The sequence below is a fragment of the Narcine bancroftii genome, chromosome 10 (assembly GCF_036971445.1).
Source record: "Narcine bancroftii isolate sNarBan1 chromosome 10, sNarBan1.hap1, whole genome shotgun sequence".
NCBI classification, from domain to species: domain Eukaryota; kingdom Metazoa; phylum Chordata; class Chondrichthyes; order Torpediniformes; family Narcinidae; genus Narcine; species Narcine bancroftii.
The window spans coordinates 10,852,393-10,876,818 of NC_091478.1; the positions used below are offsets into that span (position 1 = coordinate 10,852,393).

Consider the following 24,426-nt stretch of genomic DNA (forward strand, 5'->3'; position numbering starts at 1 on the left):
ATATCTTTACCTCATAAGAATGCTGCAAGACCTGCTGAGTTCCTCCAGCATTTCTGTGTTTTTACAGTAGATGAGATGTATCTGGATTTTTGTATGGCATTTGACTAATTCAGAAAGTCCAGGGAACTTTGCCTGTGTGGATTCAGAATTAGCTTGCCTGCAGAAGGCACAAGGAATATATTCTGTCTGGAGGCCAGTGATTAATGGAGTTCTTTAAAACTCCAAAGTAATTTTTTTACATTTTAAAGTAAAAATCTGTGATTTAAAAAAAAAATATATATATATATATATAAATGACCTGGATGAAGAAGTAGGGGGATGGGTCAGTAAGTTTGCTGATGGCATGAAGGTTGGAGTGCTTTTGATAGTAGAAGGTTGTTGTAAGCTACACTGGGATACAGGCAGGGTGCAGAGTTGGGCAGAAAAGTGGTAGATGGAGCTTGACCCAGATCAGTGTGAAGTGATGCATTTTGAAATATCAAACCTGAAGGTGGAGTGCATGGTTAAGAATAGGGTCCCCATCACCTTGGTCAAAACCTTTTCTCACCACAAATTTCAGGCAGAAGGAACAAGTGCCTGAAGTCCAGCCACTCTAGGTTCAAGAACAGTTTTTAACCAACACCTGTTGGGCTCTGCAACCTCCACGAATCTAGGCCCAGCAAAAGATGTCTGCACTGTTAAAGCATTACTTTTTTTCTTGGACTAATTGTAAGTGTGAATGTTTATCTATCCTTTTATATTCATGATTTATTTTTCTCTCCTTGGCATATGGAGTTGATTTAATGTCTACTATTGTGGTTGGTGCCTCTTATGTAGCCATGCGGCTACAGCAGGCAAGGATTTCAGCGCACAAGCACATTGACCTTATGTATATGATGATAAACTCTCATTGTTCATTACTCCAGGACCCTGCCATTTACTGTGCATGTCCTACTCGGTTTGACTTCCCAAAAGCGCAACACCTCATAGCACTTCATAGATACAACCCTAATTCCATTTGCCACTCTTTAGCCCACCTTCCCAAATGATCTAAACCAAAGGTTCTCAACCTTTTTCTTTCCTCTCACATCCACTTGAAGTCATTCCTATGCCGTCAGTGCTCTATGATTAGTAGGGGATTGCTTAAGGTGGGATGTGAGTGGGAAGGGAAGCTTGAGAATCACTGCTCTAGACCTAATTGCTACTGAAATATTTTGCTTGAGAAAAATTGTCAAAGGCCCATTTCCTTTGGAGTTATGAAACCGTGCACAAAATGAGTCAATGAACGATGATTAAAACAGTGATTTTCAAACTTTTTCTTTCCACCCACATACCACCTTAAGCAATCCCTTACTAATCAGAGAACCTATGGCATACTTAAAGTGGTATGTGAGTGGAAAGAAAAAAGGTTGAGAACCACTGATCTAAATTTTGATATCATTCTTCACTGTCCACTGCACCACTAATTATGGTGTCATTTACTCATCATATTAACTACATTGCCATTAAAATATAGATAACAACTGTGGACCAGCTCCAGCCCCTGTGATACACTATTGGTCACAGGCCTTTGATCACAAAAGAAACCCTCCACATCTATTTCCAACTTCTTCTATGAAGCCAGTTTTGAATCCATTTGGCCAATTTTCCTTGGATCCCGCATGACCTAACCATTCAGACTAACCTGCCACATGGGATCTTATCAAAAGTCTTGCTCAAGCTCTGCCCTCATCAATGCTCTGCATCACCTCTTCAAATTAGATTCATGAGACAAGACCGCCCATGCACAAAATCATGCTGACAACTGATAGTCAGTCTCTGCCTATCTGCTGGTAGATCCTTCTTGCAAACAACCATACAACAGAGAAGGAGTCTATCTTGTCCTATCAAGTCAATCCAAGTCCACAGATCACATCACCATGCTAATTTTCCCTCTAATCTATCCTCCTCATATTCCCATCAGTACCTAGATTTTTCAATCACCTACCCTCAGCCCAATTTCTAGTGGCCAACTCACCACACACGTTCCAAAGACGCGCAGGGTGAAGGAAAAACAAAGCACTCAGAGTGAGCTGGTGAAAACCACATCATGCGGAGAATATGCAAACTACACACACACGTCGTTATAGAAATCAGGATTGAACCTACTCTGTGTTGGACCTCCATCATGAATAGCTCTCCACTAGTGAGAAATTCCCAAACCCATGGATTTGACTACTTACAAATACAAATTTGAAAGGTAGAAAGGAATGCAAGTTCCCTTCCATGTAAACCATCATCCTGACTTAGAAAAATTCTGATCTTAACCCCCGCACTCCTGACGATGAAAGCCTCATTACCAAACAATACCAGCCAACATCAACCTCTCCAATTTAATTAGGACAGGGCATCAAATGTTGGCCATGTCGAGGATGTCCTTGTTCTCAAATGCAAACTCTAATCCTTTCATTCTAATCTTTTTTGATTGACCACAAATTTTTCTATATCAATCCATTTAACTTGATTTTTCCATAATTACAAGATCACAAGAGCAAAAGTCTGTTCTGCCATTTAATTATGATCTGATCCTTATCACTCAGTTCCACTCCCCAGCCTTCTCCCTGTAACTCTTGGTACCCTGACTAATCAAATACCCGTCAATTTCTGTCTTAAACATACCCAAGGACCTTGCTTCCACTGCTGCCTGTGGCAATAAGTTCCACAGATTCACAACCCTCTGACTAAAGAAATTTCTCTGCATTTCTGTTTTAAATTGATGCCCTTTTATCCTGAAATTGTGACCTATTCTCTGAGACTCCCCTACCATGGGAAACAACTTTGTCACATTTACTCAGTCCAGGCCTTTCAGCATTCGAAATGCCTCTATGAGGTCCCCCCGCGCCCCCCACCACCTCATCCTTCTGAACAAGAGCCGAGAAACAATCCTCATATGCTAACCCTTTCATTCTTGGCAGTGTTCTAGTAAATCTTCTCTGATGCTCGCACATCCTTTCTCAAATAAGGTGCCCAAAACCGTACACAGCACTCCAAGTGAGGTCTCACCAGTGCCTTAGAGAGCCTTGACATCACATCCCTGCTCTTGTATGCTATTCCTCTAGAAATGAAAGCCAACGTTGCATTCGCTTTCCTCACTGCTGACTCAATCTGGAGGTCAACCTGCAGAGGATCCTACATGAGAACTCCCAAATCCCTTTGCACCTCCGAATTTTGAATTTTCTCCCCATCTTATACCAAAGTGTATGACTGTACATTTCCCCACAATGTATTTCATATTTATTATTAATATAAATCAATTAATGTAACTTTTCAATTTAATGCTTCCAGTTGCAATGTTTTCAATAATATGTTTTTGCATCAGATTCATAAATATTTCACTGCTTTATATAATCCAGAGATATCCCACCTTCCAATGCACAATAATAGCTAACAATGTACAGGTACACAATCCTTTATCCGGAACCCTTGGGGGACAGTGCGTTCCGAATGTCGGATTTTTCCGGATTTCAGAAAGCCAGATTTAAGACCACCCAAATTGTGTTACAGTATCCACTCCCACCCTCTTCCAGTCGCACTGCCGTCTTCCCCCCCACTCGCCCATTAAACTTGAACTGCTGGTCTCCCCCCACCCCCCACACACGCCCTCTTCACGCTGCCGGTCTCCCCCCCCTTGCGCTGCCAGACTCCCCCCCCCCCCCCCTCGCCCGCCCGACTTGCGCTGCCGGTATCTCTCCACACTTGCCGGATTTTAGATGTCTAGATAAAGGTAGTGTACCTGTACCTCTCATCGCTGCCCTTTTAAGTGGCCTTGCCTCCAACTAGATACATAACAAAGACAAAACCATGTCCTCTATTCTTGCCCCAACAAAGATCAGTTCAATCCTAAATGAAACTGGATAATCCCTACAAACACAATTATTGGTGATGAGAAGCCTGGACAGGGGTTTCATCAAAGATTTTTTTTTGTAATAATAAAATACACAAAAATAAACTTTAATACACCTTAAAATATGAAAAAAAACAAGACGGGGCCTGCTTTAATGGTTGGAGCAAAAAATGCCACGTTGAGATATAATTGAGGAACATTTACCTATAACATAGTCGACGGGATTGTATTTAGTTGATTGGTGCTAATAACTTATATTTAATATAAAGGATTCTCAGTATGCTCAACAGATAATAAACTCCTTTTCAGAATCAAAATTTATCGTCATGAAATTCGGTGTGGTTTTTTTTAGCAGGTCAGAGTACAAACAACAAGAAATAACATAATAAAAAGCCAATAATCATTTTCCAGTGAGGTTCTTCAAGAGATCATTCAAGGCTTAGCCTTTAGATTTAGGATAGCTAGAGAAAGAAGCAAGGGCAAACCAAGATGAACGAGTAAGATGTTGGAAATACTCAACATCGTGCAGCATCTGTGCAGAGAGAGTGTCAGGTTAGCCACTGGAGAAGTTAGAAATAGAACAAGATTTAAATGCAGGGAAAGGGGAAACGCAGAGAGATAACAAAAGTGAAGGTCAATGATAAGATGGAGATCGAAGGAATGAAATGACACGTGTTGATAGTACTGATTAAAGGAAAATGTTAAAGGCAAGTGAATAGTAAAGGCACAGCCACATAGATATAGTTAGGAGACAACAAATGAAATCTAAAATTACTAGAATGAGAGAGAGAAAAAATACCTGGAATTGGGTACAAGACAGATTAACCAAAATTGTGAAATTTGATCTGGAAAGGAAAATCTGTTAGTTGGAGAATGTAATACTGCTACTCAAAGTCCAGGACTTGTTGGAATTCCTTCCACTGACAAAAATGTTGGTATCCAGAGGACACAGAAATAATATGACCGACAAGGCAGAAAAAAAATTAAAAAGGAGAAAAAAAAAATATCTATCAAGATATATTCCAAGACTTAAAAAGGTTTGCAGAAGCAGGTGGAAAAGTAACTTAAAATTCAACAAATAGAGTCAGAAAACTGCCGAGCGATGGCACAAAAGGACGACAATGATCTGGAACACGCATGAAGAGCTGAACCAGCTCCTGTGTTTTATAATGCTGAATGAGATTCTAGTTTCTCAAATATTCTGAAGAAACATGGGAACTCAAGCTAATCCAATACTGCGCACTTCCCACACTATGCCCTCAATATTGCACCGAAGTTACTGGTCTAAATGATATGCTCAAGGCCATCACCACCTCAATGAACACAATACTAAATCATCCCTCCACACACACACATTCTGAATTTCATCTTTGCTTTCCTATTTTATTTAATTTTACATTTATTAATTTGGTTCATTATACTGGACAGTGAAGATTTGGCTTCCTGACACTTTTGGGTGGATTTTATGGATTTTGGGCTGCTGACCGTGACATTCACCTTAAAATTTCCTATCATGTACCATGTTTTAGATAGAACCCATTTCTGTGATTTTCTGTCATATTTTGTCTACTTCAAGCATATAAAACCATGAAATGCAACAAGTTATTTAAAATTCATTTTCTGTGTTTGCACTTGGACATCTTCCCTGCTGATCTTGGTGCAGTCAGTGACCAACATGGTGAAAGTTTCACCAGGACTTTGTGACCATGGAATCAGGGCAACTGGAATCCATTAATGCTGGCCAACTATTGTTGGATACTGACACGAGAGGCATCAGATGTTGAGGACAAATGAAAATCAGCGGCAAAACATTTTTAGCTCAGCACCCATTATGCAATTAAACATGTTTCTCCAACTTCTCATGCCATACTGCCAATCTGACATTATCTTTGTGTTCAGTTCGAAGCTGTCAATTATAATTCACATTTTTTTTCCCCAGAAAGCAAACCTTTTGGAAAAAAAATTGTCGAATGTTATTAGTGCCATGAAATTCTAAATTCTCACATTCTCTAATTTCTGTTGAAGTTATCATCTCTATCAAATGTTTTTAATAAGGGTCAACTGAAAGCTCAAATCATAAAAAACAATGTTCCCTTCCCATAAACATTAAAAAGGAACTGCAAGATGTCTGGCTGCTTGCCCCATGATCACATGTCCAAATTAAATCCTTCAGTGTTGCTGACAAGATCAATCAACACTTTTAAAGTCGATTCCTCCCTCAAATTGACAAAATAGGACAGATGCCCAGAAGATTTTGGCTCTGTGATAATTTCTGTTTTCAGAAAGTGAAAAATTAGGGGAAATTGATATTTGATCCACTTATTTTTAAAACTTTTAAATTATTTGGGTAACAGTGTTTATATTGGGTCCCTGTGCAATTTCTCAGCAAAACCTTGTTTTTTTTTTAAGCACAACTTTGAATAATGCAAAATATTTTAATGCTTTTTAGCTTTACACTTTTTAAAATTTGAGTAGTCATTGAAGAGACAAGCAAAAGCCTTGATGGTTTTTTTTCTATCTACTGTAAAACCCCTGTTAAACAGCACCTATGGGGATCGGTAATTGTTAGATAAGTGAATTTTCTGGTTGCTTAAGTCTGATTGTTGCATGATTGGAGAACTAATGGTGAGGTGCGCCAATTTTAAACTCATATTTTTTAACTATTTATTTTACAAAATTTTTTTGCAAGTTGCTTGAATTCCAGATAACAGGGGTTTTACTGTATTCCACAAATCATATTCACAGAGATAATTTGTATCCCTTTTGATCTAAATGCAGTGTTATGAAAATTGGATGGATACTTGCCCTTAATTTGCAGTCATTATCACAGCATATCACAATGAACAAGTAATTGCCATGTCACTTCTCTGACAACTTCTGTGGTCAGGATGTTAGCTCCAAGAGATCCTGATCCTGACAATATTGAGGCCATTAATTCAGTTTAGCAACCAAAAACACTTAAAACCTCTGAAAGAGTGCACACATTCACAAACCAATAAAGATTGGACCATGCAATAACAAAATTCAGTGAGGTTTAATCAGCTTGCACAAGAAAAGTTTAACATGCATTCATAAAATTAGGGCTTTTTTTGAGGGGCAGATGGTTTGCCAACTAGAGCAACTGAACAGTCCGTTAAATAGAAAAATGAAAGACCTTGTGCAAGGTTAACTCTGAAAATACAAGAAAGTCACATCACTTTATGTGGTTCCACTGGAGGAGGTAGGAAGCTACTCAAATTCTGAAGTTACACTTGAAAGCAAATTGGAATTTCACAGAAATTATTAAGATTCAATAGCAAAAAACAAATCCATTAGCACCTTCACTGTCATTGTTACCACAAAACTGAAGCCACAGAAATATAGTTTACAGCTCCAAACTTGCGGAACCAGCATGCCATAGGTTGCACTGACTGCGAGACTGAAAGACGAAAGTCAGCAGATGCTGTGATTGTTGTCAAAATGCAGAGATCCTGGAGGAACTCAGCCGGTCTCGCAGCGTACATAGGTATGTTATTAACATTTCGGGCCTGAGCCCTTCCTCAAGATATGAGCAAAAAAAAGACAGGCATCTGAGTTAAAGGCTGTGGAGAAAAAGAGGGGAGAATGGGAAGGGGAGGAGTACAGACCAACAGACAAAAGGAATAAATTGGAGATGATAGGAGAGAAGAAAGGTCAGAATTGATTTTGGCTCTGTGATAGGAGACGGAGGGAAAAGGGAAGAGCTAGTGGAAAGGAAACATGGGGAATGATGGTGGGGACAGGTTTCTAAGGGAAACTGGAGAAGTCAACGTTATTGCCCAGACAGAATATGAGGGGTTGCTCCTCCACCTTGCAGGTGGTCTCAGTCAGGCAGTGCATGATACCGTGATCAGGTACGACATCAAGGGAATGGGGTGGGGAACTGAAATGGATGGTCACTGAGAGATCCAAGCTGTTGTGACGGACAGGGCCGGCGTGCTCAATGAAGCAATCTTCCAATCTGCGTCCACTCTCTCCAATGTAGAGGAGATCAGAAGAGTAGCATCGGATGCAAGAGATGACCTCTTAAGATTCACAAGTGAAGAGCGGCTTCACTTGGAAGAACTGGTTTGGGCCCCAAATGGTAGTGGTGAAGGCAGCATGGGTGCCAATGGAGCATCTCCTGCTGTCACAGGAGAAGGTGCCAAGGGATTGCAATGCAGCTAATGCTTTAAATAGGATGAGCTGAAGCATTTCTTGCTACATCTGACTACAACAGTATTGATTGACAGAACCTTCACTTAAAGGAATCAGAGTGTTGAATACAAAGAGCCAAATCAGAGGTCATTGCTTTTTGGAAGTGTTACAGATCTGATATTGTGTATTTTATTGAAAAATTTAGCCAGTTGCTTTGGATTTCCAGATGAAGCACTATTGACTTCTTCCTCAAGTGGGTTACTTGTTTTTAAGTGAAACACAAAAGTCTGCAGATGCTGTGATTCTAGTAGTAAAATCACACCATTATGCTGGAGAAACCCAGCCGCTCTTTTCAGCGTCCATAAAAAGCACAGATAAATCACCAACGTTTCAGGCCTGAGCCCTTCTTCAAGGAATAAGCAGAATGAGCCCGTTGAGCACCTCGGCTCTGTGTGTCACAACAGCGTCGATCTCCCAGAAGCCACCCATTTCAATGCCCCCTCTCATTCCCTTGGTAACTTTCCTGTCCAGGGTCTCATACACTGCCAGGCTAACACCATCCACAAATTAGAGGAAGAACATCTCACCTTTCGACTGAGCATTCTCCAACCAGATCCCATTAATCTCTGTTCCCCCCACCCACCCCCATTTCTTCCCGTCACCTTCTTCCAGCTCTGTCTCTCTCCTTTTGCACAAACATGATCAATTCTTAACTCATCCCTTATCGTATCCAATGAACACCTTGTGTTGGTCTGGATTCCTCCCCCAGCCGGCGCTGTCTGAATTCTGAGACTTACTGAGATTTCCTGCTTCTGACTCATTCTGCTTATTCCTTGAAGAAGGGCTCAGGCCCGAAACATCGGTGATATATCTTCGCTTTTTATAGCCACTGAAAAGACTGGCTGAGTTCCTCCAACCTTTCGGCATGGTTTTACTGTTTGGTTTTTAAAACCAATCTCAACAATGCTATCAGTAAAGAGGTAACACTGGGCAAACAAATGGGACTAAAGGTAAACAATTCCCTGGTCTTGATGGAATGCAGATCAATTGTGGTAATTTACTAAATTTCTCTTGACTCAGGGCACTTCCTGGCAGATTGGAAGGCAGCGAATGCAATGACACCGTTTATAAAAGGCGATAAACAAAAGGTAGGGAACAATAGGCCGGTTAATGTCTATTGGTGGGAAAATGCTGGAAGCCATCATAAAGGGAAGACCTCTGGATAGAAATTGTTCCATCTGGTAAGTGCAAGATGGATTCAGGAAGGGAGGCAAGTTATTGTTTGGTTATGGAAAGAATATCTTTTTCTACATAAGATGTCTTTTTATGAGGTAAAGGGGACCCCATTTATTGATTATATACAATTTAAATAAGTTTGAATTAATCATTTTTTTTCTTTAAAAACTTTTTTTTATTATATATTTTTTCTATATATATGTTTTCTTTTTTTTAGTTTTTTTATTATTAGTTGTTTTTTTTTCATTTAAGTTCTTTTTGTTTTTGTTTTTTCATATATATTCTTATATAATAAAAAAATTTTTGGATTAATAATTAATTTTTTTTTGTTTTTTTATATATATCGATTTTTTTTTTAAGATATATTTTGTTTTTTATTATACTAATAGTATTAATTCTTCGCTTTTTATCGTGGGGGTGGGGAGGGGGGTGTTTAGGGGTTAAAAATAGTTTTTTTTTAGTCTTAGTTTTTAGTTGTTAGGGGGAGATGCCGAGATTGGTATTGTATTAACTATGTTACTTTGTACTTGTATTACTTTATTTTGTATTTTTTCTGTACGTGCATTATTTACTTTTTTCATATGTTAAAATTAATAAATAAAGTTTTGGGAAAAAAAAGGAAGGGAGGCAAGTTTATTACAGTTCTTGGAGGATATAACTAGTACAATGGTCTTGGCAGAGGGATTTTCAGAAGGCATTCAATAAGGTGCCACACAGGACTCCTGCACAAGATAAAGTAGCACAAGGTTGGAGGGAGTGTATTAGGATGGATAGAGGATAGGTTAGTCAATAGAGGGCAGAATGTTGGGATAATTGGGAAATTCTCCAATCAGAAATCATTACCAAGTGAAATGCCTCAGAGATTGTGCTGGGTCCACAAATGTGCACAATGTAGGTGTAGGTGATTCAGCCCTTTGTGCCTGCACCACCATTCCATATGATCATGTGACATAAAGGATTTGGAGAAATGGAACAAGTTAGCTGATCACCCTAAACTGAGTGAAAAAGCAACTTGCGTAAAGGAAAAAGAGATAGGGTTAAGTGAGTGGGAAAATGGTCTGGCAGATGGAATCTATGGCTTGGCTTCGCGGAAGAAGATTTATGGAGGCGTAATGTCCACGTCAGCTGCAGGCTCGTTGGTGGCTGACAAGTCCGATGCGGGACAGGCAGACACGGTTGCAAGGGAAAATTGGTGGGTTGGGGTTGGGTGTTGGTAAATACGGTGTTGATAAATACAAGGTCATACCTCGGGAGGTAAAAATAGTAAATCAGACGATGACGTAAATCGTGAAAGACTGCACTATGGCGATGTGCAGAGAGACCTGGGAGAACTTGTATACAAATTGCAAAAAAAAGGTGCTCTTTGGGCACAGCAGGTATTTAAGGCAGCAAATGGGTGTTGGCCTTCAATAATAGCGGCACTGAAATTGAGAGCAGGTAGTTTCTGCTGCCAACTGCATAGGGCACTTCTGGAGTATTTGTGCAGTTCTGGACTCCTTTCTTGAGAAAGGATATGTATCGGAGGCGGTTCAATGACAATTATATTTGAGGGGGTGGAGGGTATTTTATTATGAGGAGAGATTGAGTAGCTTGGAACTCTGCTCACTGAAGTTCAGGATGGGGGGGGAGAAAAAAACAGGCACAATCAAGAAGATAGGAGCAGGGAGGTCGTTTCAGATGACAGATGAGACTAGGACTAGGGGACATTGCGTCATGGTTCGGGGGAGTAGATTTAAGACAGAGAGGAGGACGAACTGCTTCTCCCAGAGAGTAGTGAATCAGTAGCGACTACATCATTAAATATACTTAAGAGATAGACAGACAGGTATTGGAAAAGTAAAGGACTGAAGAGGAAAATGTGAATGTACAGTTGAGTCCACAACTTTATCCATGGTGTCATATAATATGTAGCAGGTTCAACTGGCCAGATCCCTACTCCAACTTCCGCGTAACATGAGTGAGACAAATACTCCCACAGTTAAAAATTTGTTAGTAAGATAAGGAACTACACACAAAGTAGAGTACTAAGAAATCCATGAACAAGCATTTAACAATTACCATACAATTCATGCATCCACATAAAGAAGAACCCTTTGCATAGAAGTTTACCTGGCCTGTGGGGTATTATCAGCTATTATTTTTCAGTTTTGAGTTTTTCAGTATCCTGTCTTTTGTGTTTATGCAAATACCGTCTAGACCCTCTCTAAAATAATGTTGAGAAAATGCTAGGCATTTTGTTTCACTCACTCCCGTATTGTGGCTGGAATCTGATTTACAGTTACACAAGCATGAGCTTTCGGTATGATCTCCAAGCTAGGTATTGAAATTCAAAGTCCCTAAATGATGTCATCTCAAAACTATGTAAAATAAATGAAATGTTCTTTTTCCAAAATCATGAAGGATTTTCTAAACCAGACTCTGCACAATGATTAATAATCAACAATACAACATGTAGATTAAGTAATTGTTCATCTAAAAAAAATTCAGAACATGCCCCATTACTGGGTTTTATAATATCCAGAAATAGTGAGGCTTGGCTGAGTTTCAACATTCTAACAACAGCCTCCTCCAAAATGCTTTTTTTAAAAATAACATCAAGCCTCCATCTAGCCAGTGAAGAAAGCAACTTAAATTTTTTAATGTTCTTTGGACTGATTTCATCTCAGCATTTTCCACTGACCCTTAACCAAATGTGGTCATTTTGAATTAGGACACTACCAAATTATCCAAAAGAAAATTCAATCATTTAATAACTAGTAAATCCAAAGTTTAGTATTAACGCAAATTGCATTTTTGGACACAAGGCGACTGCATGTTGGTCAAATTCATTGTAGATACCCAACGATGATCAATCCATGTGGATCAACTCATTTCCTCCACATCAGAAAAATAAAAATCAGTTTTAAAGATCGGCTCGCTCAAAGAGTGCAGAACGGATATCCCAAGATAAGCTTCTTGGATGCTACCGACACATTAAACTGATTACCCTTTGCCTCCGACTCAAATTTTAGGTCTTTGTAAAGAATGCCTCCAGAAAATATGTGTCCTTCCAACAATGTGTCATTTTTTATTCTTTTTGATAACAATAAAGCCACTGTAAAACATGCTGAGAACCTTCTTTTTTTTAAAAAAAATTAAACATTTCATTGAAAGTGTGTTTCTACTTTATCTGTAATCTATGTTGCCCTGAATCATGACGACTGATCATCTGTGCTTCCATTTGTTGGCTAGATATTGAGCTTCTGTACCACTGGAGAAGAACCGTTCTGGTGAGGAGAGAAGGTTCTTTGAATCAAACCCTCAGCTTCACACCAGAGAGGGTTGGCATATGGATGGGAACACCATTCATTTGAACTGAGGGCTGATTCTGTGAGAAAACAAATAGTGAGTGGTCATTTTAATTTAAAACATTAAAATAAAGTATTTGTTAGTATTTTAATGTGCACTTAATTTTCCTCCTAACTTTTGAAAAATAATCTAAGCACATCTGCACAAAGTGAAGGGAGAACAGTTGAGGGGAGACATCAGAGGTACTTTTTTTTTTTTTTTTTTTTTTTTTTTTTTTTTTTTTTTTTTTTTTTTTTTTTACACACACAGAGGAGCCTGAAATGCACTGCCGGGAGTGGCTGCGGAGGGTGAAACATTAGGGGCATGTGACTCTTAGACGACCGCATGGATGAAAGAAAAATAGAGGTGGTCCAATGAGGTTCACCAGATTGATAAATGGATTCCGGAATTGAGGGGGTTTGTTATTGAGGAGAGATTGAGTAGCCTGGATCTATGCTCATTGGGTAGGGACATCTCATAGAAACATATAAAAATTGAGAAAAGATGATAGAAGCAGGGATTGGCACAACATCGAGGGCTGAAGGGTCTGCACTGTGATGTAATGTTCTACATTTTGATACTCGTAAAGACTGATCAGAAGCACTTAAAAATGGCTCGTGCCTTTGACAGCCAACAAGGAATGTAATTTGGGAGATAAAAGGACAGCAAAGTAATGGTGCATATGCCCCATAGCTCCAGCAACTCAGATTTGATCCTGACTTCTTCTGGTGTCTGTATAGAGTTTACACTTCTCCTGCAGTAATCACGCTGGTTTTCTCAAAATGATCCAGTGCCCTGTCACATCCCAAAGATTTGCTGGTTGATAGAGTAATTGACTACTGCGCATTGCCTCAGGTTTAGGTAGAGAATCATTGATGAAATTGTAGGGCACATGAATAGATTCCAGGGAAATCAGAAAGGGGAAATAGGGTTGATAGAATGGCTTCATGAGCCAGTATGGACTCAATGGGCCAAATAGTCATATGAGAATATAACATGATGATATTGGCATAAATCTCTGGATCAAAGAATATGATTATGAATCGGTCACAGTCAATAAATATCCCGAGTTGGGTCAAAGGAGCAAATGGCAAAAATCACTAAATGTGCTTGACAACAGGCTTTGTTGGTGAATTTAAACAAATATTCCAGAGAAGGAAGAAGCCTTCAAGGTGAAATATCCACGTTCAGAACGTGAAGTCAAAAGGCCCTATTATCAACACAAGAAACTTCTAATTGTTAAATTAGAATGTGGGCTTCAATCCAATTAGATGATTACCCAAAAAAAGTGTAAAATGGGACCCAAAAATCTCACACCACAAATACGTCTGCGTTCATAAAATATTTAGATTTTACTAATACTGAGATTTACCATAATTTCTTGATAATCCATTAAAACAACAGGAACTAAAATTGTGATATTTCAACGTACATTTTGTCTTTCTTTGGCTTGGCTTCGCGGACGAAGATTTATGGAGGGGGTAAGAGTCCACGTCAGCTGCAGGCTCGTTGGTGACTGACAAGTCCGATGCGGGACAGGCAGACACGGTTGCAGCGGCTGCAGGGGAAAATTGGTTGGTTGGGGTTGGGTTTTTCCTCCTTTGCCTTTTGTCAGTGAGGTGGGCTCTGCGGTCTTCTTCAAAGGAGGTTGCTGCCCGCCGAACTGTGAGGTTTGAAGCGATATCAGCCCACTGGCGGTGGTCAATGGGGCAGGCACCAAGAGATTTCTTTAGGTAGTCCTTGTACCTTTTCTTTGGTGCACCTCTGACATGATGGCCAGTGGAGAGCTCACCATATATAAATATATAAATAAAGAATCAGGAGAGGGAAGTCGATACAAGATTGGTAAATAGTTCAAGGTTTCAGTTCACACTTTCAGACCATAAAAATCCACAAATGAATGGATACTTTCTGCCAAATTCATCTACTTAATTTCTATGATTAGAATCAGAGTTTATTGTCATGCACAAAAAAGGCAGTGACTTTGATTCATTGATTATTCAGGAATCAGATGACAGCAGGGAAGAAGCTGTCCGTGTGCCATTGAGTGCTTGTCTTTAGGTTCCCCTCCCCACCCCTCCCCACCCCCAATGGTAGCAGAGTGAAGAGGGCATGGCCTGGGTGGTGGGGGTCTTTGAACATAGAGGCTGCTTTTTTAAGATCTGCCTCTTGTAGATGTCCTCGATGGAGTGAAGTCTGGTGCCTGTGATGTTAACAACCCTCTGGTGTTTTTTCTTGTCATAGAGTTGATGCCTCCATACCAGACAACGCTGTGACTAGCCAGGATGTTTATAATCTTATTAATGCTTGATTAATTTATTTATTAATGCCTCAATTTTAGGCTGTCTACATACGGTTCTGACTAAAACATTTGATATTTATTCATCGGAGTGTAACAGGGAGATCAGCTACTTTTTCCGTTCTACTGAAACCAACAGAATGCTGTGAAAAATACTTATGGAATTAGGCCCTTCTGCCCAAGCCATCCAGACCAATCAAGATGCCTTTCTAAGCTAGCTCTATTCACCTTTGCTTGGCAAAGATAACGCACAGCACAGAAGCTGACCATTTGGCTCAACTGTAAGGAAAGTTCCTTTTTTAACTTTTTTAAAAAATATATATATACAGCACCATAACAGGCCCTTTCAGCCCACGACCCCATGCCACCAATTACACCCAAATAACCCTCAATGCCATGTATATTTTGAACAGTTGGAGGAAACCAGGGCCCTCAGGGAAAAAAATCCCTATCACTAGTGCCGTATCAGCTTTGCGCTAATTGCTACGCCAACCGTGTCGTTTCATTGTGCATTTCTTTTTCCCTGTGTCAATGCGTTATTCTACATTGAAGCACCATAAAAAAATTCGGCTGGGAGAGATGGGGGGGGGGGGGGGGGGGGGGATATCAAATTACTGGGATTAACATTGGGAATTAAATTTGTTTAATTCCTACCACACACGTCTCTCAGTTGTTTACACTGCCATGAAACAAAAACATCCTGTCCTACTAACAAATGAAGACCATACTTAAACACAAGTTCCACTTCAAAGCAAGACATTTCATTGAAATTATAGATACATTTCTTTTATTTTCTAAGAAGAACAAAAATTATTAATAGTCTATTTTTAAAGCAGCCAGATACTTCAACAATATTGGGATTTTATGCTCCAAGTACAATGTCAAATAAACACACCTAAACAAACCATGGTACATGGCTCATGTCAATAGACAATAGGAGCTGGAGTAGGCCATTTGGCCCATCGGGCCAGCATCGCCATTTTAGATCATGGCTGATCATTACCATCAGTACCCCTTTCCAGCCTTATCCCCATAACCCTTAACTCCGTTACCCACAAGAGTCATCTAACTCTCAAACAGAACATTACAGCACAGGCCCTTCAGCCATGATCTTCTGCGTACCTATGGAACTTTCCTTCACAACAATCTAATCCCTCCCTACCTCACACCCATAACCTTCTATTTTTCTTGAGTCCATGTGCCAATCTAAGAGTCCTTTGAATCTCCCGATTGTACCAGCCTCCTCCACCCTGGCAATACCCTCACCACACTGACATTTCCCCTCAGAGTTCCTCGACTCACCTTCGACTGATGACCTCTGGTATTTGTTATCGTCACCCCAGGAAAAAGGTGCTTGCTGTCCACCCTATTGAACTCCTCACTATCTTAAATACCTCGTGTATTGACAGTGCATCTGTCAAAGTACAGTCTCATTCTCACCTCTGTGCATCCACTGTTCTACCTCTATTGACCTATCAACAGATTTGTCATCATAAATTGCAAAGCTTACCGTGAAAGAGAAATTTAAGGGTGAGACACAGTGGTTGGATACCTACTTCCCTGCAGTACTGCTGTCATGCCAGCTCTGTCACTAGTGCAGACCAAGGAAGAGCAGGGAGTGGAGGCACAGCACTCCTCCACAGGGTTCTACTGCCCAGTTCTACTCCCTGTTTAAGGGAGCTGACCGTATTTCATCCTAAAATCTTGCCAGATGGTCAGGCCTGTGCTGGCAGCAGCCATGAGGGGGATGCAGACTCCTGAGTAGCAGGGCACAAACACGAAGAGCACGCTCAGTTGAAGAAGGAGTAGAGGTGACCACAGCGGTGGACCAGTAAGGAGCTCTGCAGAGCCAGATCCAACCCTCATACAGGAGGTGCCACCCGCCTTGGGCACCCTCTCGCAATCTCGGTTCCGATACCTGGTACCCCCTTCAGCCAGTCTGGAGCTGTGCGGCTGAAGAGCACACAAGTCCAAGGATGCGCACCAGTTGGCGGGGACCGGTGGGCACAGGCTCCAGATTGGCTGAAAGGGTACCAGGTATGGGAACCCAGATGCAAGAGGGGTGCCCTGAGCTCCTGAAAGGCACGAGGGGCTGAAGGCTTCCTGATCCCGTCTGAGGGTTGGATCTGGAGCTCAGGTTGCTCATGGCTTGGTCTGAAGTCTGTGTGGCTGCGAAGAACACTGGAGGCGAATCCCTCCGAAGGGACCATGGCTTCTCTTTCTCCGACTGCAAGGGGCGCCGGGCAATTTCTGCTGATGGAGAAACTTGCAGCAGGCAATCTGTCTCTATTGCACGACAGTGAAAGTGGTCCGTGCTGCACGGTCCATACAATGCACTGATCTGGAGCCATGGCTTACCGAGACCGCAGGCTCCCCTCTGGATGAAGATGACGGGCGGCTGCTTGAGGCTCTGAGCCCGGCGGCTCACCGCCTTCAGCTGGCACACGTTGCGGTAGGTGCTCCCGTCACTGCCGCACACCGGCTCGCTGTGGGCGCAGACACAGATGCCCTGGATCCTCCTCTTGGCCGGGGAGGCGGACGGCGGCACCGAACACTTCAAGCCTTCGCCGCAGCCCACGGCGTCCGAGCGGCTGCCGCACGACTCGCCCTCGCCGGCGGCGCAGAGCGGGCAGCAGCGGCACGGATCCAGACCCTGCCCGGCCCAGCACTCGGAGGGCAGCTCGGCACAGCGGGACACGTCGCACGTCTGCTCGCAGCGAGGGGAGCGCCTGGCGACCCTGCCGTCCGCCAGCAGGCTGCAGGCTGCCCACGCTGCCCACCACAGCATCATCTCCGGGCTTGTCTGAGCCGACCAGCGACTCCTCGAAGCCAACCCGTCGGATCGCGCCCACTCGGGCAAGGTCCCGCCCCTCTCAGCCCCCCCGCCCCCGATCTGGGCTTTGCGAGCGGGCCGCTCCAATGAGCCCATTCTCCCCGCTCCGGGTTGGGGGGGGGGGGGGGGGCTGCAGCTCATGGGGGCTCTCACTTTGAGCACCGAGCGCCCTGCCACCTTGAAAGGGTTCGCGTTCATTGGGCGAAGTTGAAATCGGGCTCAACAAAGTTCAGAACTTTCCCCGCGAGTGAGTTCCAGTGGCTCCTGGAGAAACTCCAGCAGATCAAATGCAGAGCCCACAAGACTCAAGCCCGAAACGCTCCTGGTGTACTTTAGCTCTGCTGTATCCAGTCAGTTTCAGATTTCAGGGTACATCCAGGATTCTTTTTCTTCCCTGCTGGCGAGTTACATCCACAGCGGACAGATAAAGAATTGGTCATGAATGTTAACATTTCTGCACCACGCAATTTGTTTTAAAAAAAATCAATAAAGTGCACAATGAGAGTCCTTAAATGAGCCCCAGATTGGTGGAGGGGTAGCAGCTGTTCCTGAACCTGATGGTCCCTGGCACCTCCACCTGACGGCAATGGTCAGGACAGAGCTTGCGTTCCCTGTAGAATCTCTGTAATTAGTAAGGGATTGCTTAAGGTGGGATGTGAGTGGGAAGGAAAGGGTGAGAATCACTGCTCTAGACCCAATTGTTACTGAAATATTTTGCTTGAGAAAAATTGTCATTGGCCCATTTCCTTTGGAGTTCTGAAACTGTGCACATGACGAGTCAATGAGGGATGATTAAAGCAGTGGTCTTCAAACTTTTTCTTTCCACCTTAAGCAATCCCTTACTAATCACAGCACCAATGGCACAGGGACGCGAATGAAAGAAAAAGGTTGAGAGCTGTTCTATTGTGGTAACTCCACATCTGATTAGGTTAATTGTTAGGCAAGTGGTCAGAGAAGGACCCCCACCCCAAGAAAGGCTTAAATCACAGGAACAAAATAAGCTTCCGGCTCACTGCTCCCAATCTTACACACAGTCCTGATGTGGAATGTGGGGTCGCAGCTCCACGTTCACCCGAGTTCAGGTGCTGTCTGTGTGGAGTTTGTACGCTCTTCCCTGGTCTTGGACCAACCGGTCGGTCGCCTGACAAAGGCACCCGAACCCCCCGTTGAAACGCCGGCGTCCGGGGCGGTGGAGGAATTGGCTGAGAAGAGCGCATTGCTCCCACCCCCCTCCCGTGGTTGGAGAGGGATTAAACTGCGATCTCACGGCGCCGGGCTCGTCTCCAACAAAAGGAGCGGGGTGGCAGGGTCCGCCGCGCACGGAGCGAGGGGGAAGGCATCGCCAACGAGACATTCGGTCCGGCGTCGCCGCTGAAGCGCAGACCCAGCGAGGATGGTCCCCAACTCCAGCCACGTCTGTGTGTCTGGGAGCCGGGCGGGCTGAGTGCGGCGCTCCGATCCCCGGGATTCGGGACTCTGAGATCCCTCCACACCTCCGGCGTCTTCATTTTCACCTTCAGTGTGCATGCGTTATACTGGCGCGGCGGCCAGCGGGCCAACTCTAATATATATTTAATATGATCTTGCGGGCCAAATATAATTATATCGCGGCCCAAATTTGGCCCGCGGGCCAGAGTTTGACATGTGTGCTGTCGATGTTCCAAAAAGTGAGGAGGGGTTTCGCCTGTGGGCCACTACATTTTGGGGGGCTTTACGCTCAGCAGATTTGGTCTCCCCAGACCAGACCGTGATGCACACTTTCCACCACACCTCTGTAGAAATTTGCCAGGGTTTCTGGGGTCATACCAAACCTCCGCAAGCTCCTGAGGAAGTGGAGGCGCTGAGGTCCTTTCTTCATGTTGCCATTGGGGTGTTGGGTCAAGGAAAGATCCTCAGAGAGAGTGACTCCCAAGAAAGTAAATTTGTTCACCCTCTCCACCTCTGATCCCCCAATGATCACTGGATTGTTTACCTCTGGCTTTCCTTTCCTGGTCAACAATCAGTTTACATAGGAAGTAGGAACAGGAGTAAGCCAAAAATGGCCCATCGAGCCTGCTCCGCCATTCAATACGATCATGGCTGATCTAATTTATGACCTAACCACCTACCTGCTTTCTCCCCATATCCCCTAATTCCTCTATCATGTAAAAATTTATCTAACCAAATTTTAAATATGTTTAATGAGGCAGCCTCAACCACTTCCCTGGTTAGAGGAGGATCCCTAGTTTTGCTGACATTATTGTTGGTTTACCATTCAGCCAAGTTTTCAATCACCCTCCTGTATGCCGACTCATCACCTTTCTTTATACGTCCCACTGTAGATGGTGTTAATGTCATACCGAGCCACACTGTCGTAGATATAAAGTGAGTTGAGCAGGGGGCTAAGAATGCAGCCCTGTAGTGCTCCGGTAATGATGGAGATTGTGGAGATGTTCTTACCAATCCTCACTGATTGTGGTCTAGAGGTGAGGAAATCCATGATCCAATTACACAATGGGGTGTTGAGTCCCAGGTCTTGGAGTTTGCTGATCAGTTTTGAGAGGATGATGGTGTTAAATGCTAAAGTGTAGTTAATAAAGGGCATCCTGATAAATGGATCTTTACTGTGCAGGTTTTCCAGGGCTTTGGGTGGAGCCAGTGAGGTGGCATCTGCCGTAGTACCTGTTGCTACAATAGGCGATCTGGAACATATCCATGTCACTGCTCAAACAAGAGCTGATTCAGCACCAGCTTTTCAAAACTCTTCATCTCTGTTGATATAAGTGCTGTTGATAGTCGTTAAGGCAGGTTACTACACTCTTCTTGGGCCCTTCAGCCTTTAATGTTGTGCCAACCCATAAATCCCTTCCTTAAAAAAAGTACTAAACCCTTAACCCTCCATTTTTCTTCCATCCATGCGTCCAAGAGATTCTTCAGTATCCCTAATGTTTCAGCCTCCATCACCATCCTTGGCAAGGCATTTCAGGCACCACAACTCTGTAATCAACTTACCCTCACTTCCCTCCATTACTTTTGTAAATATGTCCTCTGGTGTTTGCTGATCCTGCCTTAGGATCTTGCCTCATAAGACTCATTTCCCTATCCAGGCAACATCCTGGTAAATCTCCTCTGCACTCTCTCCATAGCTTCCACATCCTTCCAATAATGAGGTGATCAGAACAGAACACAATATTCTAAGTGTAGTCTTACCAGAGATTTGTAGAGTTGTAACATGACCTCTCTATTCCAGAATTCACCCCCCCCCCCCCCCCATTAATGAAGCCCAGCACACCTGAAGCATTAACTATCCTATCAATCTGTGTGGTGACCTTGAAGGATGTATGGATTTGCACCGCACGGTCCCCCTGTTCAGTAACCAGCCATTAACCCTGTACTTAACCCTAACCCTTCTGGTTTGTCCATCCAAAATGCATCACCTCACACTTGTCCGGATTGAAATCCATTTCCCTCTTTATTGCCCCAACTCTGCATCCTTCAGCTCCATCCACAACTCCTCCAACCTTCGTGTCATCCGCAAACTTACTGACCCATCCTTACGCCTCTTCATCCAGGACATTTATAAAAGAATCCCAAAGAGCAGGGGCTGACACCCCTAAAATGAACAAGGAAATAAAGGAGAAGTGTGTGGTGGGGGCAGGTTGGAGGGGGGGGGGGGGGAAAGAGAGACAGCAGCTTTACCAGCTGTGCTGCTTTTCTCGTTCAATCTCCAGTGAGCAGGTTCAATTATGACCCAGAATAAAGTTTGCAGCTTCTCATTGTGACTGAGTGGGTTTCCTCCCAATTCCAAAAGCCATGTCGTTGGTTGGTCTACCACAAATAGTTCCTTGTGTGCAGCTGATGTGGACTTGGGCTGAAGGGCTTATTCCTGTCCAAAATAGAGAGAAGCTAACTGAGGAGCTACAATGTGAAAAGAATGAAGTGTACAAAACAAAAATACATAGTTGTTGTGCAGTACCTTGGGAATTGTGGACATTCAGAGGGGGTCTTGCACACAATTAGAACTATCCACAGGATAGCAATCTGGAAACAAAATAGTGTGGGCTTCACAGAAATTCCACAGGGCCTTGGAACAACCACACCAGGAGGTTTGGGTATCATAATAGTTATTCATCCTTCTGCCCATCATATCTGAGGTGGTGTTCTACCCGAGCACCTCTCACCCTGCAGTCATTTCTGCTCATGAATATAATGCTTCAGCTAATATATAGTTTTCTTTAAGGTATGTACCAGAACATACCTGTGATTGACCTTGGACCTCACAGTAAAATACAAAATTGAAAGTCACAAGAATTGAAAAGGCAGATTCAGATTTGCATTCATGGGATGTACTTTCCCCAACAGCATGACCAGTGGCCATTCTCACCTCAATTGCATGGTAGTTATTTTTGAACCGAAACTTGTGCCTGTTGCATATAATGGTGGATCCTAATTCTTGAGTTGCATGATAGGTTCATCCTCCACAAGATTAGGTGATGGGCCACCAGGTGGTCACAGATCTTTAAAAAAAAAATCAATAAGAAAATGTACAGCCTCATTGTCAGTGTCAATAAATTTAAATTGTACAAAATGTCTAGGATCCTTCAAAATCAAGTCTTTATTATTCTTGGTCTGCGCTGTCAAACCATTTGTTGCTAAAATTGCTCTTTTGCGCAATCCTTGGTCATTTAAAGGCACTGAGATATTTGGGAATCAGCTTCCATCAGATTATAAGTGACATAACCACCAAGCCCAAGCATTTCATTGAAATCATCCCCTTTATATATATATATATATGAAATCATCCCCATTGAGGCGGTTTTAAGTTTGCAATTTTCTATTTCGAGTAAATTCAAAGCAAACTCACAGGTAGATTGTGCGTCAACTGCCCTTGCACATTTGGTCTCCACCCCTACAATGCTTTAAAACAGGCTTTTGGACCCCGTGGCGCAGCTGAGAGGTGCAGGGGGGAGCGCCCATTGCCCCCTCCCCCCTTCAGGGATGGGACCTTTTTGAGGGGTGCACCTGCGGGACTTCTGTGGTGCGTTTGCGCTGGGGGGCGATGGTGGGGGGGGGGCAGTGAGCAGAGTTTTTGGGGGAGGGGGCACTTTTGGAGAATGTGGTAAGGGGGAACGGTTTGGCCGCTGACATTTAGGGAGGACGAGCTCCGAGGCTATTTATTTCAAACTATATAAAGTTACTAATAAACGGTGTAAGGTCGATAGCTAGGAAAATAAATCAGTGCGCATCCAATTCTAGGCTTCCCGCGGATTGGTGTTTACAAGCCACAACAGTTTGGCGCCAAGAAACTTAGTTGTTTTGTTCGATACTTTCCCCTAAACTAAGTCGGATCCGCACGGCGCCCAATTCCTGCCTTCACCTGAACTCGGGGGTCGTGTCGCCGTCCACGGGTTGGGCTCCCTCACATTTGGAACCTCATCTTCGGCTCACGTTCGCGGCTTGACCGCGGTCCCCGCCCTGGCGGCGTGCGCGCGCTCAGGGACCACCCGGGCACTGCAGGCACACGCCCATACCGCCCTTGCAGTGGTTCGAGGGTTGCTCGGCGAGCCATTGTCACAGCTTCAGCCCAAAACCTCACCTAGAATCCTGGTCCTTTGCAGTTCCCTGATTCGATTGTCCATTATCTGTCAAATTTAAAAGCTATGGGTGGTTTTCCCAATCTCCATCAAGCACTACCCAATGCATGGAACAATGTCATTTCCAAACTTTCCCCCAAAGCATGGGTTTTTTTAATTCTAAAAGCAGCCTCTAATAGTATCCACTTACTTTGTTTTGTTCATGGCTGGTTTCTTGCAGAAACTCTGCATCAACTTTCTATCCAAATATTTGGCAAGACAAAAATAAATCTCTACTTTTCTAATCAGGAACATTTACTTAAGCACTCCCCCAACCACCACCATGGGATTTTTGTTCCAACTTTTTTTGTCATAGTACCTACCTACATGACATGTGGGCCAGGCAGAATTTCTAATTACCGGTAACTGTAAACTGTACTTCAGAAAGAAATGTAAACAAAATTTAAACTGACTGAGCAAATACAGGAAATATTCAGTAATAAATAATGAGCAAGAGTCCTCAAATGGGTCTCTGAATGAGCCGGTTCAGGAATCCAAGGGTTGAGGGGTCGCAGCTATTCCTAAACCTGAAGGTACAAGTCTTGTGGCACCTACATCCCTTTCCTGAGGACAGCAGTGAGAAAAGAGCTTGTCCTGGGCACTGTGAATCCTTGATAATTGCTTCTGATGAGAGATGTTCTCCAGTGGTGGGGAATATTTTGCCTACTGTTCACTACCTTTTGCAGGGCTTTCTTCTCAGAGATGTGTCCCGATACAAGGCCTTGATGCAGTCAACCTCACAACCGATCTGTGAAGTTTGCCAAGGTTTCCGATAATATACTGAAGCTCTGCAAACTCCGGATGCATTGACTTGCTCTCTTCACTTTGTCAATGGCATCACATCCAGAAAAGGTCCTCCAACAAAGCGATTCCCAGGAATCTAAATTTGCTCACCCTCTCCACCACGGATTCTCTCAATAATAACTGAATTGTACATCTCTGGTTTTCATTTCCGCAAGTCCATAACCAGCTCATTGGTCTTGCTGACAGTGAGTGTGAGGTTGTTTCAGCCAGGTTTTCAACCTCCCTCTTATATGGCAACTCATCATCATCACATTTTATACAGCTACGACAGTGGTCCTTCTCCAAGGGCATGCGCAAA

At 43.2% G+C, this 24,426-nt stretch overlaps 1 protein-coding gene and 1 long non-coding RNA gene across 2 annotated transcripts in view; both read right to left on the reverse strand.

Annotated features, from left to right (window-relative positions):
- Positions 1-17,730, reverse strand: part of htra1b (HtrA serine peptidase 1b) — a 56,254-nt gene extending 38,524 nt beyond the window's left edge. The window contains exon 1 of the mRNA XM_069899799.1: positions 17,238-17,730. Coding sequence (XP_069755900.1) covers positions 17,238-17,670 — 433 coding nt within the window. The 5' untranslated portion in view covers positions 17,671-17,730. The remainder of the gene's footprint in view (positions 1-17,237) is intronic.
- A 4,272-nt stretch (positions 17,731-22,002) lies between these two features.
- On the reverse strand, positions 22,003-23,164 carry LOC138743884 (uncharacterized). The gene is made up of 2 exons (XR_011345091.1): positions 23,069-23,164; positions 22,003-22,208 (listed from the first exon to the last, which is right to left on the reverse strand). It is a non-coding gene; the product is annotated as an uncharacterized lncRNA (long non-coding RNA).
- Between the last annotated feature and the right edge of the window lie 1,262 nt (positions 23,165-24,426).